The sequence below is a fragment of the Marmota flaviventris genome, chromosome 13 (assembly GCF_047511675.1).
Source record: "Marmota flaviventris isolate mMarFla1 chromosome 13, mMarFla1.hap1, whole genome shotgun sequence".
In the NCBI taxonomy this organism is placed as follows: domain Eukaryota; kingdom Metazoa; phylum Chordata; class Mammalia; order Rodentia; family Sciuridae; genus Marmota; species Marmota flaviventris.
Genome location: NC_092510.1, coordinates 67,858,953 through 67,883,550, shown reverse-complemented (window position 1 = coordinate 67,883,550; position 24,598 = coordinate 67,858,953). Strand labels below are relative to the sequence as shown.

The window sequence follows — 24,598 nt, the reverse complement described above, 5'->3', positions numbered from 1 at the left end:
GAATCAGCTGTAATGATTTTATCATCTTCTTTACTTGATTTAGCCTGAGATAATGTTGGACTTACTTGATAATCAGATTTTAACAAACTTTGTTTTTTCACAGAAATACTTTTATTTAAGGGGAATCCTTGCCTTATATTTTTAGTAAAGTCTCGCTGCTGAACATTGGATACTGTCAGTTTCTCTGAATACTTAAGTTGATTTTCTTCCTCCTTTTGGGAGTTACTCTTCAATTGCTTACTCAGGATTAATGAATGAAGACCATCATTTGTAAGTTCTGCCAATTTTGACTGCTGATCCATTTTCTGCATGACTAAAGCCTCTGGAGATTCACTTTTATCAAAATTCAAAGTACTTTCAACCAAGGCACCCCAAACAGAAAATAAAGGAGTCACTTTGTTCACTGATGGTGTCTCTTCTGCTTGCTGCAAGCCTTTAGTCAAATTTTCAGGATGAACTGAAGAGGAAGCTTCATCAGAAAATGATGGAAGCCACTGGAAACTGGAAAGGTGAACTGAAGAATCTTTAGCCAGAGGCTGGTTCTCACCTTTTGCTGTAACTTGACTTCTGTTCAAGATATGATTACTAATAGTTTGGGGCTGATTTCTGAGATCCAGTGTACATTCAGAGCCACAGGGCCTTTCTTTGGAAGATAAAAGATCTCCTTTAAACTTTTGAGGATTATAGACTGAAAAATCCAATGGCTGATCCTGCTGGATTAAACTTGACTGTTCAAGTGCTTGTGAAAAGGTTTCTAAATTTAGACACAATGGTCCCTCCCTTCTTGGCAAAGCTACAGATAAATCAAGAGGGTCATCAATTGGTTGTTCTTCAACATACCACAATATTTCATCTTCCTTGTCAAGTACTTTAAGACTATGGGCAGAAATAATGCTATCATCTAACATAATACTTGATAGATAATTTGTCTGTAAATCATAATGCAAACACTCTTGATAAGAATAATCTGGTATATATAAATATACATACTGCCCAGTAGAGTCAGTAAGGAGAGAATAGATATATTGACCATCATGGAACATATAATATCCATAATCCCCATTCTCTGAGGGCCACCAGACTCCATTTTCAAGACATGACAACCATTCCTGATACTCATAACCAAAACCTGAAAAAATAAGGTTTCTATCCATGCTTAATGATTCTTGATCAACTATGGAGCATGAAGTTTTCTCATCTGAAGAATAACTTAAGTCAATAGGCAAGTCTTCTAGTGAATTCTTCATCTTATTAATTGGAAGGTACACAGAATTTCCATATAATGAGTTAGCTGCCCACATATCACCTCTTAATAAGTAATCTTCATTAAATGCTAACTGGTCGGATGATTCATATGGTAAGTCACACCAAATGACACTGTTTGGATTTGTTCTCCACTCCAAGCTTTTTGAATTTTGATCTTTCTGGCAAAAATTTATTACTGGGTTTTGTGAGTCAGGCCAAAAGAAAACATCCGCTGATGGAAATGTATTTTGATTCAACATATAATAAACTGGCTGAGGTTTTCTGGAATTTTTAGAGAGATCTTTGATATCAGAGTCCCATTCAAAATAGAAAGGATTGCTCATGCCTTCGAAAGTCTGATAATGATTTGATTTATTAAAAATGTTAGGGTTTAATACAGGTGAATTTACTGTGTTTAATTTTTCACGTGATTTTGCCTCAAGAATATGGTTTGGTGTCGGCCTCTCAATCAAAGATTTCTCTAAGAGGCCCTGTTCAGAACTGGCAGCACTTTGAAATACTGTGTTCTCAGAAGTGGGGCAATGCTTTTCATTTTGCTGGGTTTTGCACGGAGGAGGGCAATAATGATTATTAACCCAAGCATCAGATGCTGGTATGTTTTCTTTTGATAATGATAAAAAGCTTTTTATGAAGCCTGAAGTTTCATGTTTTTCAACCCGGTTTATCTTGTTCTCAGAAGTCACACATGAAGTAGCAGGGCTCTTATCTAAGGATAAATGTTTATTTCCATCCAAACTTTTAATATCACCTAAAGACATAAACTTTGCTTCATCTGCTTTACAATCACTCATACTGCTATTAGATATCAAGTTAAATAATCCAGAGAGTAATAAACTTGGAGTACTATTCTTATGAGAGGAATCATTGTTTTTTGAATTTAATTCTTGTTGATTAGACAAGTTTTCAGAAGAAAACCTGTTAAGTAGGCCAGAAAGGAGGCCCCCTTGGGTTTGTTTTTTGGAAGTATTTTCTATAACTTTGTCTTCATTAATCACTGTGGATTTTGAAATGGTAGAACTAAACTCTAATGAAGATACTGTTGAAAATGTCACTTGTGTAAAATTCTTACCTTCTCCTGAAAGATCTGAAGTTTTATGTTTTGGGGACACAACTCCAGGGATAGATAAGGCACCACTTTCATAACTCTTTACTGCTGTATGGTCATTTGGATTTAATTCTTCTATACTCCCAAATTTCCCAAAATTGTTAATAATATTTGAGGCTGAATCAGCATTTATTATATTTAGTTTGGCATCTTCAGAACAATGTATCTGCTCATTCTTATTAAATTTCTCTGTACTGCCAAATTTCCCTAGATCATTATGAATATTTGGAACTGAACTAGACCTTAATGAACTAAGGTTGATATCTTTAGAACAACGTACTTGGTCATTCTTATTAAATTCCTCTGTACTACCAAATTTCTCCAGATCGTTATGTACATTTGGAAGTGAGTTAGATATTACTGAACTAAGTTTGGCCTCTTCCTGGTAATTTCTTTGGCTCTCTTTATCTGTGGTTACTGCCGAGTCATGAAAACTCTGGTCATTAACAACTTTATGACTATCAGTGAAAGGAAATTTAAACAAAGGAAAAATGCTTCCTTTCTCTTTTAAATCCTGCTGCTTTTCAGAATGGCTAAGAACTTTGAAAAATGGAATATGTAATTTTCCACTAAAGGAAAAGGAATGTCCATCTTTCTTAGGGCTGCTTTCCCAGCCATCTTCTTTCACCTGGTCAATTTTCATAGATTCTGACAAAGTTTCCTTTGAACAAGGCTCAGGAGAAGTGAACAAAAACTGGCTAAAGGATTTTCTGAGTGGCTCAAAGAAATCGTCATCACCAGTAACTTTGTCCTTCTCTAACAGCTTTGAAGAAGCCTCTTTATTTGCAGGTCTACTGCCAGACACACAAACGTGTCCTGGCTTATCTTTGGCACATATTTTTGGGTGATCTGGTAACAGAGACAAATCTACATAGGTTTTTCCTTCAAACAGACTCTCATCTTTCTTACTTGCACAACTAGCTGAACTTGAAGGTTCGTTGGCCACTTGGGAGGACAACAAATCCTCACTTGCTTGCATCTGGAACTGGTCTCTGGTTTCTCCTTCCCTCCTATTTAAAGCAGTGATGCTACCACTGTGATTGTCAAGGGTGTCCTCCCTTTGATTTGACTCTGTACCACACCCAACAAAGCTTTCTCTCCTCAGTTCTTTACTCTGATCATCTTTTTTAGTTTCCTCTTTTTCTGAAAAGATTTTTAATGGATTTAACATGCTGAAAACAGACTTTATAACTGAGCTTTGTGGAACTGAGTCCCTTTCAGTAGTTTCTATTACATTCTCAAAGCTTAGATTCCCCATCTTATTGCCCATGTGCTCATTTCCAGAAGTTCTACCATGTTTGTCCTTATCATCAACTGTTTGAGAAGATAATGAAGACTGCATGGAAAGATCCTTCTCCAACACTGAGTTGGCACTGGGTCTAGATTCCAAATTAATTGTCTCTGTTTGATTAACGGTTTCTGTTTTCTCTGGAACTATATAAACCAGTTTTTCCACAGAGTTTGTTAAATGCTTTGTGCCAGAACCCACCTTTCCTGTGAGTGAACTGAATAAAGAACCAACAGCACATTTTACTCCATTCAGCTCAGGGAAAGAAAGGGTTTTGTCCTTGTCATCCTTGGTAATAGTTAAAGGTGGTATTTGATCCTTAGGCATTTTCTGTTTTGCATCATCAATTGTACTATTTTGTTTATCTGTTTTTTTTGTTTTTGAAAGGGAACCAAATCTATTAATCTCCTCTTCCTTCTCTGCTAAATATTCTGATACTGTTTCTACTAAACACTGAAGCTCATCCATTGTATCTACATAGTCCTCTTTAGGTTCCTCATTAGAAGGGGTCATCTGTCCCATAGAGCACCCAACTGTATTTGCATCCCAATTTATGCTTTCTAATTGCAATGCTGGGTTCTCCACATAATATTCATCAGAAAAGTCTCCAATATGATGGACACTGGATGGATGCCATGTTGATGACAGTAAATCTTCCTGCTCATCAGAAATGGGGGAGCCCAGGAGTTCTTCAGAAGTACTGCTAGTAGAATCTTCAATAATATCTAGAGGAGTTAAATTAATTACATGCTGGTTTGAGCCAGGTGACTTTTCACAGTCCCTTAAACAACATGGCAGATCATAATCACAACTTCCCAACTTAGTGGTCCATGTGCCACTCTTAACCACAAATCCATTTTTGTAGGGATGTAAAACTGAGAAATTCTGTTTCTTCTTTTCAAAGTGACAACAGTTATAATTTTCAGCATCAGGATATACCTCAGATTTATATATCTTAGATTTATCATCATATAGCCTTCTTTTACTGTCTTCAATATTACTAGACAAGGGTTTCTTTTTTCTTCTCCTATCTATTGTATCATAATTCTGAGGATATTTGGAGAATACAGATGTTTCAAACTTATGGTCAAAATTAAGGACAGTAGGGAATTCTGTCTGTTGGTTCTGAGATGGTGTCTTTTTCCAACTATTGTACTTTGGTTGTTTTGGTTGACTGTAGTATTTATCAGTTTTTGAAAGATTTTGACTTTCTTTTACCACTGTTTCCTTTTGGTTATCATTTTCTAAAATGTCTTGTGATATTTTCCCTTCTATCTCCTCATATTTATCTTCTTGCTCTTCATAGTCAACATCAGAGAAAGCAGAAATAATCCTAATTTTGTCATATTTAGCCTGTGAGCCTTGCCTAAGGGGTTAAAATTGGAGGAATGGTAGGGCAAAGAAAAAAGGAGAGACAGGGAAAAGAAGAAAAAAGTTATCAAAGTACCTGTTTAATGAAAGGATTAGAATAGTAAAATTGCCAGTAATAAAAAATAAGAAATGGAAATCCACATGTTCTTAATATTATACCTAGTCAAATAGTTTTTTTCCACATCATAAAAAGAACAGCTTTAAAATTTTTAAATGTTTCACTTGCTACCACTGTCATTGCTAGCTTTTTAAGTTTCTTTTATTTTCCAAGAAACAAAAAAAATTAAGCATGCTTTTTCAATATCAACATAGTGTATGTAATAGAACTGTTAGGTACAATGGAAAATATATCAAGAGATTTCTTTTATTTATTTTGATCTTTTCCACCAGCATTGGAGATTGATGATCCCAGGGCACTCAACCTCCCAACCCTTTTTATTTTTTGAGACAGGGTCTCACTAAGTGCTGAGGCTGACCTTGAACTTGTGATCCTCCTGTCTAAGCCTCCTGAGTAGATGGGATTACAGGTGTGCTTCACCATACCTGGTTTATCAAGAGATTTCAAGAAACCCAAGTTTGCTGATGCATTTGTGTCTAAAAAGAAGTCAAGCTGTTAACTTGCTGAAAATTATATTCCAGGCTACAAAGACAACAATATGGTCAAACATATTCCTTTTAAAAAGAAAAAAAAACAAGCATTACAAAAATAACTTGACTATCAAAAGTCTATCCTTATTATACTACCAAAAACAGCAATTTATTTAAAGCTTTGTAATTTGTTGTTTGAGAAACACAAAGGCTTAACACATCAAGGATCACATTAAAATAAGTATCTTTTCCTGTGCTGATTATAGCAGTAAAAGCCACATGTCTAACACAAAACAATGAATTCATAAGACAGCTCACTTTTCTTTCATTTAGGTTGGAGATGGCCTGGTTCCTGTATTTCTACACACCGAAGGCCTACAGACCAAGGACTTATCAGCTCACTATGTTCTTTTATAAATCTAACATATACTAGCATTTATTTAGGAAACAGAACAAGATCAAACATGAAGTCCAGAAACAAAATCAAAGTGGTCACTGAAAAATCTTTCAGGGTAAGGCTGACCTTTTATTAACTCTTCTCAATACCAGAAACACTTTGGTTAATAACATTCAACAAAGTTTAAATTCTGTTGTCAAACCTCAAATTATATAAAAATCATGTTATTCTAGATTAATTAAATAAAAGCTCATTTGATTGCATGATATTTTTTGTATGCAATTTCACAACTCTCCATTATTCTCCAAAAACTCAAACTAAACTTAAATCCAACCTGGAAAGAGTCTTTATAGTTCCAGATTAAATCAACAGCCATGGATACAGTGGATGTAACTATTTATTTTTATACTTTATATTTCCTGGAAAATACATTTTCCCCCTCAAGAATTTTAAACTTTCTTCTTAAAAAACTATGCAACTTAAGATACTGAAAACAGACTTTATAACTGAGCTTTGTGGAACTATGTCCATGAAATTAGTGTTTGCATTTATAAACAATACTAGTGATAAAATCTCTCCAAAACTCTTAAAGGAAAAATTATTATAAAACATTGAGTTAAAAATGTCTATAGGGCTGAGGTTGTAGTGCTTGTAGTGGGTTGTAGCTGGGGTTGTAGTGCTTGCTTGCTAGTAGTAGAGTGCTTGCCTAGCATATGTGAGGCACTGGGTTCAATTCTCAGCACTGCATATAAATAAACAAAAATAAAGGTCCACTGACAACTAAAAAATATATTTTTTAAAAAATGTCTACAATAAAAAGTTTATGCCAGGTATGGTGGTGCATGCCTGTAATCTCAGCAACTTGGGAGGCTGAGGCAAAAGGATTTAAGTTCAAGGCCAGCCTCAGCAACTTATAGAGACCCTGTCTCAAAATACAAAATAAAAAGGGCTCAGTATGTGACTCAGTGGTTAAGCACCCTTGAGTTCAATCCCTGGTACAAAAAAAAAAAAAAAAGTTTACTTAAAATTCCTTTTAACTTTTCCTCTGCTGGCCATTATAAAATACTTACTTTTAAACCTCATTTTACCTATTGATTCAGTAAAGCTCAATTTATATGAGAACAATTGAAAAATTTTAGGAAAAATTGGCAACTTAAAGCATGTCATTAATGCTCTTCCAAGGTTTATTTATTATAGCAGTAACCCAGGAAATAACCAAATAATAAGATAATGGTTAGGAAAATCACAGTTTGTCCAAACTGAAGAGTATGCAGTAATTCGGGGATGATCTGTTATCATGACTTTTGGACTGTACCCCTAAAGCTTACAAACACAGAGAGGAAAACTAAAAGAAAATTTTTATTTATGTATTTATTGTAAAAAGAGAAAGAAAAAATAGAATGGGGAGAGTAGAATAAAGAAAACAGGTCCTGGTGAGGGAGAGGAAAGGCTAAAAGGGAAGTACCAGGTAATTAAACTGATCAAAGTATGTTATATGTGTGAACAAATATGTCACAGTGAAACCCAATATTCTATATAATTATTTTGCACTAATAAAAATTTTAAACTATTTTTGCAATTATGTTTTTTTTAAGTAGGACAATGTAAACAATGTAACTAAAATCAAATGAATAAAACAGAAGTATTCAAGCTGAGCACTGTGGCGTGTGCTTGTAATCACAGCTACTCAGGAGGTTGAGGCAGGAGGATCACTTGAGCCCAGGAATTCTAAGTCATCCTGGGCCAAGTAGCAAGACCTCGTCTTAAAAAACAAACAAACAAACAAAAACAGATAAAGAAAAAAACAAGCATTTAAGTTATGAACTACTAAAGAGTAAGAACTTTCTTAATGTGTTTCTCTTCAGAATCAGAATATGAAGAGTCAGAATATGAGAAAATTTAACTGAAAATATTTTTAGAGATGACACAGTAAACTGGGATAGGTACCAGGGCCCCTGAAAGGGGAGTTGGCAGAGTTGAGGGCTTTGGCTTGTCTAGATGGCCTTTTGAAGTTAAGCATAAAAATTCACCAGTGTCCAAGTTTAGTGAGCTGGTGAATTTTAGAAATTAAAAATATGAGCTAAGTTGGAATGGGTTTTTTAAAAATTAATCTCTGAACAATAAAATAATTGATTGAAGCAAGGATTAATGGATGCTAAAATCAATTTAAAAGGCTGTAGAATATTGATACAATCTCAGGTATCACCCAGATACTATTAATTACAAAGGAGAAAGAATATTGTTACACTGGAATAAAATAAAATAGCACATACCATATTCCTTAACCAAACATCACCATTAGTAAGACAAAGTACATGCTTCCTGAATGCACTGTGAAAGAAACATCACAGTATGTAGCATTTTTGCCAAAAAAATGTTCAACCAGATTCTAAACATGAAGAAACAATCAGACAAAATCAAACTAAAAGACATTTTCAAAACACCTGGCATACACTCTTCAAAACATGTATCTCCAAAGACAGGGTACAAGGGGAGGGAGTGGGGATTTGCTAGATTAAAGGAGACTAATAAAAAGGAAAATCAATATAATGCTTCATGATTCTTGACTGGATCCTAGATCAAAAAGGAAATTAAAAATACACATAAAGGACATTACGGAGACTTATTGGAGAAATTAAATATGATGTATATATCAGATAACATAATTGTATCATTGAATTTCTTGATTATGATCACAATGCTAAGGTTATGTTTTTTAAAAGTCCTTTTTCTGGGGACTGAAGTGGAGCAAATTATATTCCATGCATTTATAATTTTTCTCAAAATGAACCCCAATGTTATGTATAACATCTTAATAAAAACATTTAGATACTTTTTAAAAAGTCATTTTTCTTAGGAATTATATGTGAAGTACTTACTGGTAAAATAATATGGTATCTCCAACTTACAATCAAATTTTTCAAAAAAAAATATGTGTATGTGAATATATATCAGAAAGAATGAGATAAAGTAAGGGTGGCAAAATGTTAACATAACTAATAAATGAGGCAACAAAAATTTGGATATTCACTGCATTATTTCTCCAAATTTTAAGTCTGGAATATTTTTTAAAAACATTGGAAGATGGAAGGAACCTAAATGTACACATTTTCTTTGACACAAATACATGACACTAGTTTATGGAAGGATACCTAAAAACAGCAATGGGGAGGGAACTAGAAGGAAGAAAGGGAATAGGGTAAAGGAAGACAGGTGTGGGTAGGAGATTCTTTATTGTATGCTATACTGTATTTTAAATTTTATTCAACCATGAAATACTTTAAATATTTAAGAAATTAAATTAAAACAAAGTTCCAGCAAAAGTACTGAATTTGCTATGATAAGATCATATTGGTTTTCTTATAAAGTTCCCAGAAAATATTTTAGCAGGAAGAATTACCCAAATATTCAATATCTATGATTTTCTTTTTTTTCACTGTGATGAAGGGTGTATTAAAATCACTGAGCTGAGCCAGGGGCAGTTGTGCACACCTATAATCCAAGAGATGGGAGGCTGAGGCAGGGAGATTGTAAGTTCAAGGCCAGTCTGGGCAATTTAGTGAGACCTTATAAAGAATAAACAGGGATTGGGGATGTACTTCAGTAGTAGCAAAGCACCCCTGGATTCAATCCCTGGTATGGGAAAAATAAATCACTAAGCTGGCAGCAAGAGGGAGCCATCCACCCCAAGTGAGAATGCCCTCACTAGTTGAAAATCACTGATCATAAAGAAAAGTATTCCTGGTAAAAATGTATATGGATGATGTATATGAATGTGTAGAAGAGAAAAGAGACTGAAAATATACACAAAATAACAGAAGCTTGGCCCATCGTATTGCTATATTGTACCACTTCAAGTCAAAGCTCTCATATCCTTCTTGTCAATTGTTTCATGGGAACTGATTGCTAGGAAGAGAAAGTGCTTTGTTCCTAATACCTACCTGAGGGCCCGACGCTCTGGATAATCAAGGTCATAACTCTGTATAGAGTCATTGCAAGAATCCCGGGAACTGCCCTGAAGCAGTAGCTGATGTGGCAATCGCACAGGCACAGGAAACTGGTGCACAGAAGCATTGGGCTGGGAAGTCGTATGGTAAGGAGGTGGGATGCTATTGCTGGTCTCACTGCGATAATCACTGTCTCGGTCATCGACGGCACTATCAGGGTCTTCAAAGGCTGTAGAATAAGCACAGTCAGTCCAAGAACTCCAGCTTTATTTAGTTCTTCAGAACTTTTTCTGCTCTAACATTGATAACCACAAATCTGAACCTTTAAAACGAGAACAAGCTGAGCTACATATGAGCCCAGTGACCTCAAAAACATATGTGGAAAAATCTCAATTAATATCCACAACTCTATCAAATAAGATAAAACACTTGGTTTAATTTTAGTTCTGATTCTCAGAAGTGCTCCAAGTTGCATTTTTCCAGAGCAGAATTTTCTAGAATTCTGCTACTTTAGTTTTAATAACCCTAATTAAAATCTGTTTTTAAATGTCACAAATAGATTTTGGTCCTCTATTGTTATCAAAGAGGAAAAACAGCATTTCCATATCTTAGAAAAGATAAATTTTAATTTAAAGTTAGACTGTTTTTTTTCAGACTTTAAAATGCATGGGCTAAACCAAAAAAACAGATCCACCATGAGGAGCTGGTCAAAGCCAAGGCTTAGAAATCAAGCCAAAGGCTCTAGACTAGACGCAGCTGAGAACAGCAGCAGACTTACTGTCTGGATGTCATGGCAAGTTTTTCTAACAATTCCTGTTAAGTACCTACACCCTGGGCTCAGAATTCCCATCCTGACCACGAGCTGAGAGAAGAAGAAAACATACACTACTCATGGGATATTGCTGATAATGCAGCCATTTTACCAAACAGCAGTGACTACAATTTTTCAGAATTTTATCTACTTTCCAGATCAGCTAAAGTGACCACCATTACAAATCAAAATGATGCTTGGAAAGGGAGCTCAACCCTTTCAAAAAAAGCAGTGTTTGGGGGCTGGGGTTGTAGCTCAGTGGTAGAACACTTGCTTAGCATGTGAGAGGCACTGGGTTCGATCCTCAGCACCACATAAAAATAAATCAAATAAAGGTATTGTGTCCATCTACAACTAGAAATATTTTTAAAAAGTAGTGTTTGTAAACTACTTTATAGAGAAGCCATATCTGACACCATATCCATATGTGTATGATTAACAAGGTCTCACATGTCCTTTCTTGCCAACTTCCTATTTGATTCTCAGTGAGGAAAAGGAATATTCATCATCCTGAAAGAGAGATACTTTTAGCAGATGATGGACTCCTCACATTAGTAATTTTAAAAGATAGTCTGGGGGCTAGGATTGTGGCTCAGCGGTAGAATGCTCACCTAGCATCATGGGACCCTGGGTTCAATCCTTAGTACCACATAAAAATAAATAAATAAAACAAAGGTATTGTGTCCAACTACAACTAAAAAAAAAAAAAAAAATAGTCTGGGTAGTAGTTTTGGCAGTAGAAGCCTCCTGAAGACCATAATATTAGGCTTTTACAATCACTGTGGCAGTAGACAAGGACTTGTATCCATGCAGTAGAAATGGAAAGGAGTTAATGAACTATATAAAAAAAATCCAGGCAGAACTGATAAAACTTGGGGGAAAATGGACAGTGATCCCTTGGCTTCTAAACTAAACAACCTAGTAGATAATAATTTCACTAAAAGAGACAACACAAACATGGGGTTGTGTTTAAGCACTGGATTCCAGATCACATTTGTGGGTTCAGCTGGGGAATGGAGTAGAGGTTAAACTCATTGGAGTTTATAGCAACAAGGTGAGACCAAGGGTAGGCATAAGAGGAGAGCATATCAGATTATTCCACTTGAGTTTATGGCACCATGTGAGTATTTAAAAAGGAAAGGAGATCAATCAAGTCCCAAGGCAAAAAAAAAAAATCGGAATAAAGATGCTAACATTCAAAGAGTCAGAAACAATTATTAGTAAAACTTTCTGGTTAAAGTAGTCATCTGACAAGCAAGAGTAGTACATATTGAAAACAAAGATAAACAACAAGAATGCAAAGCATTCTGGCTACAAAGCATTCTGATGACACATTAGCAGAAACAGACTTTGGGAGGCACTGGTTTTAACCCTTGATGAATTTCTTGTTCTCAAAATCAGAAAGAAAAAGGTCAAGAGACAAAAACAATATGCCATTCAGACTTAATTCTTTCTGAACCCACAGAAGGAGCAGTAAGTCTGAAGAAGTCAGTGCTGGACTATTCATGCATTACAGATGTGGGAACAGAAACAACAAGCGGGAACAGAAAGAACAAAGAAGACAAAACTGAAAGTCTACTTAAATTCAGGCAAGAAATATATTAGCACTAAAGTCAGAAAATCAAGACTGAGTCTACAAAGAGGCAACAACAATAGATGATCCTATCGACCATAAGGCCAAAGAGATTAGCTCAGTCAGAATTAGGAATCCATGATCCAAAGCCAGAAACTACTTAGACAATTTATTACTCTATCTGATCTCCTAAATAATGCTCTGCTTTATTATTTTGCTAGGCTAAGGGGAGAAATACCCACCAACTTTTCTAAAGACTAACAACACTTCTATATTAAGTAAATAAAGGGCAAATATTAAGGAAAAAAAGTGCCTAGAACTAAAACAGGGACCTAGAGGATGCCTTTTGCTAAAAACAGTGACTCTTTACCAAGGCCAGCAGATGCCCTCTGAGTTACCAAAACCAAGATAAAGCTTGGCATCTGACTTCATTTTGTATCAGTCTCCTTTATTACCATAAACTTTGAGTCATATCCCTGCTCAGCTTTTCACATATGCATGTTAATCATTTAAGAAGTATTCATCTAACAACTAGTAATACATGGTTTATTAACCCTAAATTTACCTGATATATCTTATCCCCCTTGAAGACTGAGGTACAATATTTATAGCATCCTGTTTCAGGCCCCTAGAGTGGTACCTAGAAGTCTCCAATCATCAATCCCTATCACAGGTCTGAAGACAAACATCCTGAGCAGCAAGTAGTACTTGCCCCCTCAATTGATAAGTCTTCTCTGGAGCTACTTCACAGTAGTCAGTCTACAGTTTGGCCAAGACTGATTAATTATACATACCTACTGCTCCCTGCTCCAATTCTTCCTCTATTTGAACTTAAAGCTCCTACTGGCAACCTGAAGACAGGGGCTGAGATACTGGATCTCACTTTGCCTTCCCAATATGGTCCTACTGATTAAAGTTTCTTTTCCTGATTTTCACCATCACCTTTTCTGTTTAGTGGTTGGGGCAAGTGGCAGGCCATGGTTCATTGGGATCCTTGGGGTCAAGCTTCTGGCTAGGATGCAGGTCACAGCAAGAAAAGGTTAGAAGAAGAGAGAATATAAAAAACAGGAGAGTCAGGAGAAAGAAAATACAAAAAAAAAAAAAAATGAGGTGAGACAAAAGAGAAAAACGGGAAAAAAGTAGGCAGAGGCAAAGGCCAGTTTATCTCCTCTCTACCACCCTCAATTTCCCTAGAAAATAAATTTCCTGGCACAACCAAATCTAACTAGAAACTGAAAAAGGAAATTAAGGAAACTGTGTAACCCTTCAGTTTGAATAAAAGAACTGTTATTTTAGTGTGTCAGTCATCATCTCCTACTTAGCTCTACAATCTACTCCATAGTACCATGTTCACTAGGAAAACTCCAGGTTTTGCAGAGAAAAAGAAGCTGAGTACAGGTTTGGTTATTCAGCCTAAGGAAGGACCTGTGGCTAGTTAAATGGCAAACATTGAAAAACCCCTAGCAAAGACCATTTGAAGTATGGAAAATTTAAAAGATGGGGACATTTACTCATTCAAATATTGAGTGCCTACATGCAAGGTTAAACAGCAAAGAAGGTTCAGAATACAAGTCAAGTAATACAGGAGTGAAAACAAGAACAGAACGAATTGTTATACAAGGAAGTTACTACATAAGAGTAGCATAAACTAAGCACAATATCAATTGAAAACTTCCTGAGAGGGTGAGTAGGGAAAGCTTTATGGAGAAGACAGCTTTGAAGAACTTTGTGTTTTCAAAAGGTAAAGACTGAGGGGAAAATATATCTTCTGGATCCTGGATAAAAGCAATTGCATGATTAAAGGCCTAAACAGGAGAGAGGCCATACATTTTTTAGAAATATTTTGTTAGCTAGCTTGGCAGCTACATAAAAGGAAATGTACAGGAATGATAGAAAATAAGCCTGGAAAAGTTGGCTGGGGAAAGTAATCTAACTTGGGGCAAATGAGGCTCTCTGGTATTTAGTATCTTAGATTCCAGTTCCCATCTTTAAATACTAAGTATAGCTAGAACTTTATCAGCCGGGGTTGGGGTGGGGGGTGAGGGGGGATCAAAGAGAATTGGCACATTTTTTCAAGGCTTAAGTTACTTTTTATTGGCTCGAAAACCTTAACTTCTCTGCACTCTTAGGCTGCTTTTGAGCAGTTCTCTAACAGTAAAAATACTTGGGATTCAAATTACAGCAAGTACATACTTTGTGAGAAAATACAATTTGGCCCTTCTAAGCACCTGTTGGATACCTAATCACTAAGACTCAACTTCATCCCTTGTTAGATGGGTAACACAGTCAGTAATGTCAGCCTAGAGCTAGAAAGAACTAGCTGCCCACTCTTTTAAGCTCTAGAACAAATCTCTAGCAGGGCTACTTCAAGGAAAGCTGAACCATGTTCTTAGCCTCGTTTCCTTCATAAAACCAGAATTTTGGCTGAAATGACATTTCACATTTTGTCAGACTAATAAACCCAAGATAGTAGTGTATTCTGCATTTCTCCCCAGTAATACTGATAAAGATCTGGGAAATAAAGATCAGGTGATCCTGGCATGATTTTGACTTGCACTTTGATTTGAAATCTGCCCTCCTACCCCCACAATCTTCAAGAAGCCAGACTGAAAGAATATAATATTCCACTACAGACAATTGTCTCCCAAGAGTCAAGGGGGAGAGGAAAGGACAATGGCATTATATATGCTTGTATGCATGAATATCCAGCTTCATGGTTCAAAGGGAAAACATTAAAAGGTAAGACCAGGAAAATTATAAGAAATTGAAATTCTTACGTACTTTGCTGCTCTCCCCAGCCCAAATAGGTCCAGTGACCTAAGAAAACCACAAAGAACAAGCGAAAGAAGTGTGATAGAGACAATTTTAGCAGGAAGTCAAAGATCATTTCCCCATCCACCCATTCTTAAATGCCTATCTTACTTGGGCCTGCCCTACTTGTATTCCATTAACTTAACATGGAGAGTCTCTGCCTTCTACCAATACGAGAAAAATCTAAAAAATGGTCTTGCTCTTTGGTATTGACTGGATACAGAATCATAAAACAAAAAATAACAAAAACTACTACTTCCTTCTAGGCCTAGGTCAGTCCCTCTCTCAGGGCATCATGCTTTAGGAGCTCTCCCTTCCCTTAGTCAAAGTAAGAAAAATTTTACCTACTGCTTCTAAGAAATCTTTCCTTATCTCTGTGTTCACCAAACCTGAGCCTGTCACAGTATATCTACCAGAAGCTCAGTCCTGATACCATGAGTCTGGGATGATTCCCCTGTCTGGAAGTGATGATGTCCAGTTTTGCTGCTTTCTACTATAAGAAAGTTAAAAAGCCAAAGAATGGCAATGTCTCTCTTAAAAACTTACCCTCCAATAGTCCAATATGTAATAAAATATGCTGGCCTATTGGATCCTCAGAGAGAACTATTTTTTCTGAATTATAAAATTTTTAATAAAATCCACTTAAACACAGAAACTGAAGGATAGAAGAAAATGAAACATCTTCTACTTATTTTTAAAAATAAGTTAAAAATTAAATACTAATTAAATTTAAATCCTATCCCATACCCAAAATGAATTTGAAGCAACTACTTGTGACAAAGATATCAATAAAAATAGGCAGTTAATCCCATTAAACAAGAAGTCATTTAATTTATGAAGGTAGGTTTTAAAGTCAAAGCTCAGTTCCTCTGGCTCTACCACATACTAGTGCTCTGATCTTGACAAATGTTTCCTTATCTATAAGTGAAAATAACAATAGCATGATTCTCCTCACATCCTTGTAAGGATTAGAGGAGAAATGCATGGAAAATACTTAGGACTGTTACTGGAATATGGTCAGCAACAAGCATTTGCTGTTTTGTCCTGTTGCCAGGTTTTTATTTGTTTTACAGTTTCCTAATAAATAGGTGGCACAAAGAAAACACCCCCCAGGTCTGCAGACTCTGACAGCCTAAGGTCCACTAAGGAATCTATATTATCTGATCCAGATGGTTCTCAGAGTTCTGAAGATGAAGCTCACTTGAAAGTTTGCAATCTGACTCAAAATTCTAGGTGCATTGATGATGCCAACCCAAGCTGGCTGCATTTCTCTCAGCTAACCCCTATCCTAGGCACATGGGGCTAATCAGTTACAGGCTATTAAATTTAGAATACAGTGAAAAATCACTTTTCTGCCCAGGTACTTACCTTCTTCCTCCTCTCAGAGAAGAGATGGTGTTTTAATATGTCATTGAAAAATTTCAATAACTGATATAATTGAGTTTACTTTTTTTTTTTGGTACCAGGGTTTGAACCCAGGGTGTTTTACCTCTGAGCCATATCCCCAGCCCTTTTTAATATTTTATTTAGAGATGAGTCTTGCTGAGTTGCTTAGGGCCTCGCTAAATTGCTGAGGCTGGCTTTGAACTCACAATTCTCCTGCCTTGGCCACCTGAGCTGCTAGGATTACATGGGATTACCAGTGTGTGCCACCATGCCTGGTTAATTTAACTTTCTAACCATGGCAGGAGTTAAAGGAAAAATTTCCCAGGCTTTCCCATGCTCACCATAGCAACTGTGAGAGTGTAATTATCTTGTTTCTTTTTAAAAGAAAATGGAGAGAAAAACAATCATGAGATGCTCAGAATATGTCTTTCAACCTAATTGAAATTTCCTATATGATAAAAACCACAGTCTCTCACAGTAGCATAGTGTTCCTGTGATGTTGGAGGAAGAAGGCAGCCAGACCCACTATCCTACATAGCTTGAAAACACTTCAATGTGGTTATTTGGCAAGTAAAAAAAAAAAAAATTCTAGCAGTTCTAGGATTCAATTCAAAATTAATTCTCTTTCCTAAAAGGTAAACCTGAATTTATCCCAGTCCCCCAGGCTAAGTGACTAGGCCACAGCAATATAGAGGCTTCTTCTTCTGCATATTTTGTCTTGTTTCTAGTTGAAAATGTAAGAAATAAAAAATAGTCACATTAAAAAATAAGGTCTATAATTATCAAACAAAACACTCCCAGGCAACTGTTACATCACCAATTAATAGTCCAGTGCTAGTTAATTTTTCCATGACTCTGAAACAACAGAATATTGCAGCCTCACACCCCAAGTGAATAGCCATCTGTCTAAGCAATGACAGGACTCACCTATCAATTACTTAATTGTAGTAATTACCAGGTAGCTTAGAAAGACATAAAGTCAAACATTAGAAATTATTCCCTTCCCTTTTTCTAGACAGTAGATTAGATAAGTACCATAGAACTTCTCTTTCTATAGAAAATAGTAGTAAAAAACCTATAATTAAGAAAAGCACTTCAAACCTAACATAGGGAAATAAAAAAAGAAAAAAAAAACTATTAACCAACCTTACTTATGAATACAGACACAAAAATTCAAAATGAAATACAAGTAAATCAAATTAATATTATAATAAAACAGTAATTTATCATAATTGATTATAATTATAAAAATACAAATATAATTTTAATAAAAATTGATTAATGCACTCATCATATTAATAAGTTAAAGGAAAATACTCATTCAGGCATTCTGAAATGTTCAACATCCACTCCTTATTTTAAATGTAAAAGTTCTACTGAACAGAAAAGTGAACAAATCATAACTGTACTGCTCAATGAAACTGAACACTCTCATAATAACACACAGATCAAGGAAGAGCATTACCACCACCCAGCAGTCTTCTTCTACCCCTTGTAGTCACAACTAGCCTTTAACTCAGATATTCCTCTGCATATTTGCACACTATTTTTCCAGAGAGACACAATTTATTTCCCTTACCTCTTCCATCTTTGCCCAAATGTTACCTTCTCATTGTGACCAATATTCTCATCATCTTATTCAAAATTGAAATTCAAGTCCAATTCTAGCATTACCGATTGTTTTATCAACATAGATTTTTTTGTTGGTCTGCTCTCTAATATCCTGTATGACTAATTTCCTTATTCATTGTGCTTATTGTTTGCCTCTTGACACTCAGGATTTTGTTTTGCTCCCTGATATAGCCTAAGCACCTACAAAGAATATAGAAAGAAAGTGTCAAAAATGTTTATAGAAGGAAAGAATGGCATCGGAAAAGGGGAGGGGCAGGAGGACCAGTGTGGTTGGATGTGAGAAAACAAGTACAATGGTAGGAACACAAATAGGTGTAATTTTTTTAAGAGTGTAATTTGACAGTATTTAACAAAATCTGAAATGGGAATATTTTACATAATAATCCCACTTATAGATACTCATTTATTCAACTAATATTTACTCAGCAAAGTTACTGTGGATACATAGGCACATTCCATCATTAAATTTATAGCCAAGGGAAGGAAATAAATATTAAGCAAATAATCACACATACTGAACAAGTGCTATACAAGAAAAGTACATAAATATGTAATAGAGGAAAGAAGATCTATTTACACATATTTTCCAAAAAAACATAATTGTATAAAGTTTCTCACTGTATTCTAATAGCAAAAATGTGGGAACAAGGCAAATGTCCACCAATAGGGTAAGGGTGTTTTAAATTATGCTGTATCACACTTTCACTTGACCAACCTTCTAGTCCAACTATCAATTTACAGAAAATACAGAGGACAGAAGACTGTATTAAAACTATACCATGGGAATGTATTGACCAAAATCCAAAATGTGGGAAATTGTACAAGTCAAACAAAATTATGGAGTCAAATGACCTGACTTCTTCAACAAACTGCAAGGAAAAAGTTAAGAGATAAGACCAGACCCATAGATAAAAAAGCACTGTTAATATATACCAAAAAGGCAAAACAGGCAAAAATAAAGTCTAACATTTGGAGATACACGCTTGGATGATAACATCAATGAAAAGCAAGGAAGTCATCTTAAGAGTAACAACATTAGTAACTTTTAGACATGAGAGGGTTATGACTGGGACAGGCACGTGGAAGATTCTCTGGGGTAGCTGGCAAAAGTCTACTTTTTGCCCATTTTAACACTAATTCATTAAATCAAACATTCAGTCGTCTATATATCTGTGTCATATTCTATAATTAGAGGAGTTGTAGTAAACCCTCATCACTACAACTCCCGCCATCTGATTGTTATTCTTCTGCATCAAGTTTTCAAAGGCTCCCCATTGTCTTCAAGATAAAATATGAACGTCTTGCTATGGCATCCAAGCCCTTTATGATACTATCTTTCTGCATCTCTCTGGCCTCATCTCTGACTCTTCCCCACTCTTCTCATTCCCCTACCCTCAAGCCATCCAGAATTTTCTATTTGTAGTACCCCCCAACATGCCTTATAATTCATGCTTTTTCACTCAGTATTCTTGTACCAAAAATTCTTTTCTCCTACTCATTCTTCAAGACTCAATTTATGCCAGGAGTTTCATGGGAGGTAGGGATGAATAGGTAAACCATAAGGCAGTGAAGCTATTCTGTATGATACCAAAGGGTAGTTATATGTCATTACACATCTATGTCAAAACCCATAGAATGTACATCAAGAGTGAACCAAAATGTAAACTATGGACTTTGATTGAGATCACATCCTCTGGAATGCCTTTCCTAACCACCCTAAATTTGGATTTTTTCTTCTGTACTCCTTGGATACCAAGTACTTACCTTTACCATTCACTTATCACATGATACTACTTACTTGTTCCTTCCTTTCTGAACTTGAGTTCCCCAAGGTCAGGGACTTTCCCATCTCTATATGCCTAGTGCCTAGCATGCTTCTTGGTATGAGGAAGAGGTATCCAATAATTATTTGTGTAATTAACAATCCTATCAACTGTTGCTATCTGCAACAATTCTGTCAATCAAGTTTATCAAATTCATCTCTTTATTACTCTGAGCCAATAAAACCTATAAAAATAAGCCATCAGATGACCACATTTTTATGGGAATAATCAATCTTACTGTGCCCAGAAATAGATACTTAAGTGCTCTCATCAAATCAAACTTTGATACATTAACCTGACATTTTTAAAGTGCATAATGTGTATCATTGTAACTAAACATAAATGATAATAAGCTGATGTAATGACTACAATTAGCTACCTCAAATTTCTTTCTGGAAGAAGGCAGGATAGAAATAAATAAATGAGTGAGTCAGAAGACTACAATTAACATTTTTATCAGCTAAACCATATTGTTACAGTTTCTGCCTTTTCTTTGTTAGTTTGCCAGCACCTATAATCAGCATCAATGTCAACTGCTTCCACTGATACCACATGCACAGCGTAAAACTCATCACCCCATCACCATTCCTTCTTACTGGCAGAAGTCTTGGACCTATTGTGCTGCCCTGCCACTAAAACAATACTACCTGTGCACTGTTGAGGAGTTAAGGAGTCTATAATTATTTATTTTTCTGCCTCTCTGAGTCCTAGACTGGAAACAGCAGAAGCTATGGACTGGCAGATCCTTTACTCCCTGCTACCCAATGAGATGAGGTATTAGGGAAGAATGTTCTAACCAATAAAAGATTCCTTGGCCAGGATTTGTGGTGGGGAGAGGTTTCTGAATCCTTTCTTCATAGTTTTTATGTATCCTACCATGAATAATCTCTACCTTAAATCATTATACTCAAATTAGTTTAAGACATCTCTAACCTCACCTCTTTTAGAAAGCCTTTCTGAACAAATTTCATACCATTCTTAACAAGATGCTTCTGTGTTTGCCACCCTACCACCATTCCTTCTGTTGTCATATTATTATTGAAAATGAAATCAAATGTTGGCCCAAAATTTAAATATACACAGAAAGTTGTTGATGAACCAGAGGAAGGACTTTGAGCAGATCACCAAAAAAAAAAAAAAAAGAGGACCCAGTTATCAAAATCCAAAATAGAAAGTCAGGGAATCAGAGGACCAGGATGGTAGACAAGGGAAAGACAGGTTAGACAGGCAAGCGGGAAGGAGACTTAGTGAATCCCGTACAGGAACTGCTTGCCTATGGTGTCTTCAATGTATTCTCTACAATATGATTTGTAGGAAGTCTATTTCTAAAAGCCAAAGGAAGATAAAGCACTCTCATTCTTTGTTAGTGGAGTTATGAATAATACATTCTGTCAGATAATTTTGCAACGTCTTAAAAAAATGGGGGTTGTAGCTCAATGTTAGAGCACTTGCCTGGCATGTGTGGGCACTGGGTTCAATCCTCAGCACCACATAAAAATAAATTAATTAAATAAAGGTATTTCATTCATCTACAACTAAGAAATTTTTAAAAATGTTAAATGACCCATTACATGCACAAAAGCTTTGACCTAGCAATTCCACTTCTAGCTAATCACCCAATACAGACAGATATTCATAAATATATGAAATTATGTATGTAAAATGATATCAATTTCAGCACTGTAACTGCAAATATTGAAAGAAGCTAAATGTTCATTCAAAACCTAATATACGCAACTCAAAACCTAGTAAATACCCAAAAAGGTTGAAAGTAGATATTCAAATATTTGTACACTACTCTTAATGGCAGCAGTATTCAAAACAGCTAAAAGTAAAAGACAAACAAAAGAACAAATTTGCATCAGCAATGAATGGATAAACAAATTGTGATATATCCATACAAAGGAATATTAATCAGCCATAAAGTGGAATAAAGGTCTGATACATGCTACAACACAGATAAACCTCAAAAACATTATGCTATGTGAAGAAAGCAATTACAACTGGGCACGGGGGTACATGCCTGTAATCCTAGCAGCTCAGGAGGCTGAGACAGGAGCACAAGTTTGAGTTTGGTCTCAGCAATTTAGCAGGCCCTAAGCAACTTGGTGAGACCCTGACTCAAAATGAAAAATAAGAGTGCTGGGGATGCACCTCAGTGATAAAGTACACTGGTTAAATCCCCAGTACTAAAAAAATATATATGTGTATATCAATTGCAAAAAAGCACATATTAAATGATTCTTTTCATATGAAATGCCCTGGAAAAGTAAATCCATAAAGAAAGGAGATTAAGGGTTGCCAGAGGTGAAGGGTGGAAAGAATTGAGAATAAATGTTTACAGGTATGGGATCTCCTTTGAAAGTGATGAAAATGTTTGGAACTGATAGAGGTGATGGTTCCATAACTCTGTGAACATACTAAATGGCACTGGATTAAAAACTTTAAAACAATTGATTTTATGCTATATAAATTTCAACTCAATAAAAATATTCATTAATAGGTGACTGGTTCCATATATACGTGTATATATGAAAAAAAAAAGCAAGGCGTAGAATACTATCATACTAACATTTGTTGGGGGAAATCTATAGCTAGCTATCCACATGTTTGTGAATACATAAACTCTTTCTAGAGCAATCTATAATAAATGGTGGTTGCTCTACTATGTAAAGCAGTATGGAGATTCCTGAAAAAATGGGACTACCATTTGACCCAGTCATCCCGCTCCTTGGTTTATACCCAAAGGACTTAAAATCAGCATACTACAGTGATGCAGACATATCAATGTTTATAGCAGCTAAATTCACAATAGTTAAACTATGGAATCAGCCTAGGTGCCCTTCAACAGATGAATGGATAAAGAAACTGTGATATATATACACAATGGAATATTACTAAGCCTTAAAGAAGAATGAAATTATGGCATTTGCCAGTAAATGGTTAGAACTGGAGAATACTATGCTAAGTGAAATAAGCAAATCCCAAAGAACCAATTGCTGAATGTTTTCTCTGATATGCAGATGATAATTCATAATGAGGGGGTGGGAGGAGAATAGAGGTAATTTGGATTAGACAGAGGGGAGCAAAGGGAGGGGAAGTGGCATGGGAGTAGGAATAGTAGTAGAATGAACCAGACATTATTACCCTAAGTGCATATATGATTATATGACCGGTGTAACTCTACCTCATGTACAATCAGATGAATGAGAAGTTATGATGTGTCAAAATGCATTTTACTGTCACGCATAACTAATTAGAATAAATATATTCATATATAAATAATAAATGGTGATGGCTTCTGGGCACAAATGCAAGGCTAAAGGATAGGGTAGAGAAAAAAAGGACTGTTTTTCATAACATACATATTATCTCTTTCGAGTTTTGTACTTCTACAACATGGTTCCTCCAAAAACAAATAAAATAAAATGGAGAAAAACATCCCGGTGTAAGGTAAATAAGAATCAGTCACCTTCAGAACACCAAAATAAATTACAAAGCTTTAATGCAAGAATGAGAGTCTCAGAAAGAAGTGGCAAAACAGGAGCTGAGGACAGAGCTCAGAAGTAGATACTGGCCTAGCAAGCACAAGGCTATAGGTTTGATCCTCAGTGCTATCCAAGAACAATAATCAAAGTGGCAAAATGGTGGGGGAAAAGTGGCAAAGGAATAACATGAGCTCTGTACATCTGCCTTCTAGGATTTTAGAAATGAAAAGGGGAAAATAGAGGAAACTTGTAAGCTATAAGAATCTGTAATATAGAGGCCAGTTGGTCATATAATCCTATTTTCCTGCAGTATGTGTGGTCCATGGTAAATTTATAAAAGTCATCAGTGATGTACGGCTTGCTCTTCTACTTCCAGTGCTCACAGAAATAGGTATTCAGTCATAGCAACCATATATTAGCCACCAAAAAATTAAGTGGCACAAAATTTTCAATCCTACCATGATGGATTTAAAAGGAAAGAAGGTGATGGGCAACAAGGTGATCAACAGGTATTTGAAATAAAAGAAAGGGTTCCCAAAGGAATGAATCTGCCAAACGAGGCCAGCCCCATATTTCTTAGCTCTTTGAAGAAAATTGTACAGCACAGGGATTCATTTCCTTCAGCAGATTAGCAAGCACAGCTGTGACATCACTCTACTTCCTCCTCACCAACATGCCTTGCATAATTTGAATCATTTTCTGATATTTTTCAATTTTCTTACTATGAAAAATCTTTCCTTTCAACCAACACACTTCATTTGGTTCTTTCAAAAGTCATTTCTAAATTCATTGCTCTGGAAAGCCTTCTTGAATAATCTTTATGCCATCCTTAGCCATTTGTTTTTTTCCTTTGCCACCTTAGGACTTTCCTGATTCAGAAGATTATTATGAACCTGCTAAGCACAATTATAAATAACACTGAAGTTGCACTTTTTGTGTATGTGGCCTCCTTTGACCTGAGTCTAGGTTATAATCCAGGCCTTCTGATTCTTTTTGCATCCACTTATTAGTGCCTCTTTGGCCCCCCCAAAATATGTTCTTTGTCTACCTGTACATTAGAAGCCTTTGGGGAGGAAGAACCTAAAAGATCTAATGGATAAACTCCTTTGAAC

The 24,598-nt window shown here is 35.7% G+C and overlaps 1 protein-coding gene across 5 annotated transcripts in view; it reads right to left on the bottom strand.

The window, feature by feature from the left end:
* Positions 1 to 24,598, bottom strand: part of Unc13b (unc-13 homolog B) — a 208,649-nt gene that overhangs the window by 91,166 nt on the left and 92,885 nt on the right. For 2 of the 5 annotated variants that reach the window (XM_071600727.1, XM_071600728.1), the window contains exons 8-9: positions 15,128 to 15,163; positions 9,957 to 10,191 (exon numbers count right to left, since the gene is read on the bottom strand). In XM_071600727.1, coding sequence (XP_071456828.1) covers positions 9,957 to 10,191; positions 15,128 to 15,163 — 271 coding nt within the window. Of the gene's footprint in view, positions 1 to 9,956; positions 10,192 to 15,127; positions 15,164 to 18,008; positions 18,026 to 24,598 lie in introns of those variants that run through there. The other 3 variants (XM_071600729.1, XM_071600730.1, XM_071600731.1) reach the window with 2 other exon arrangements.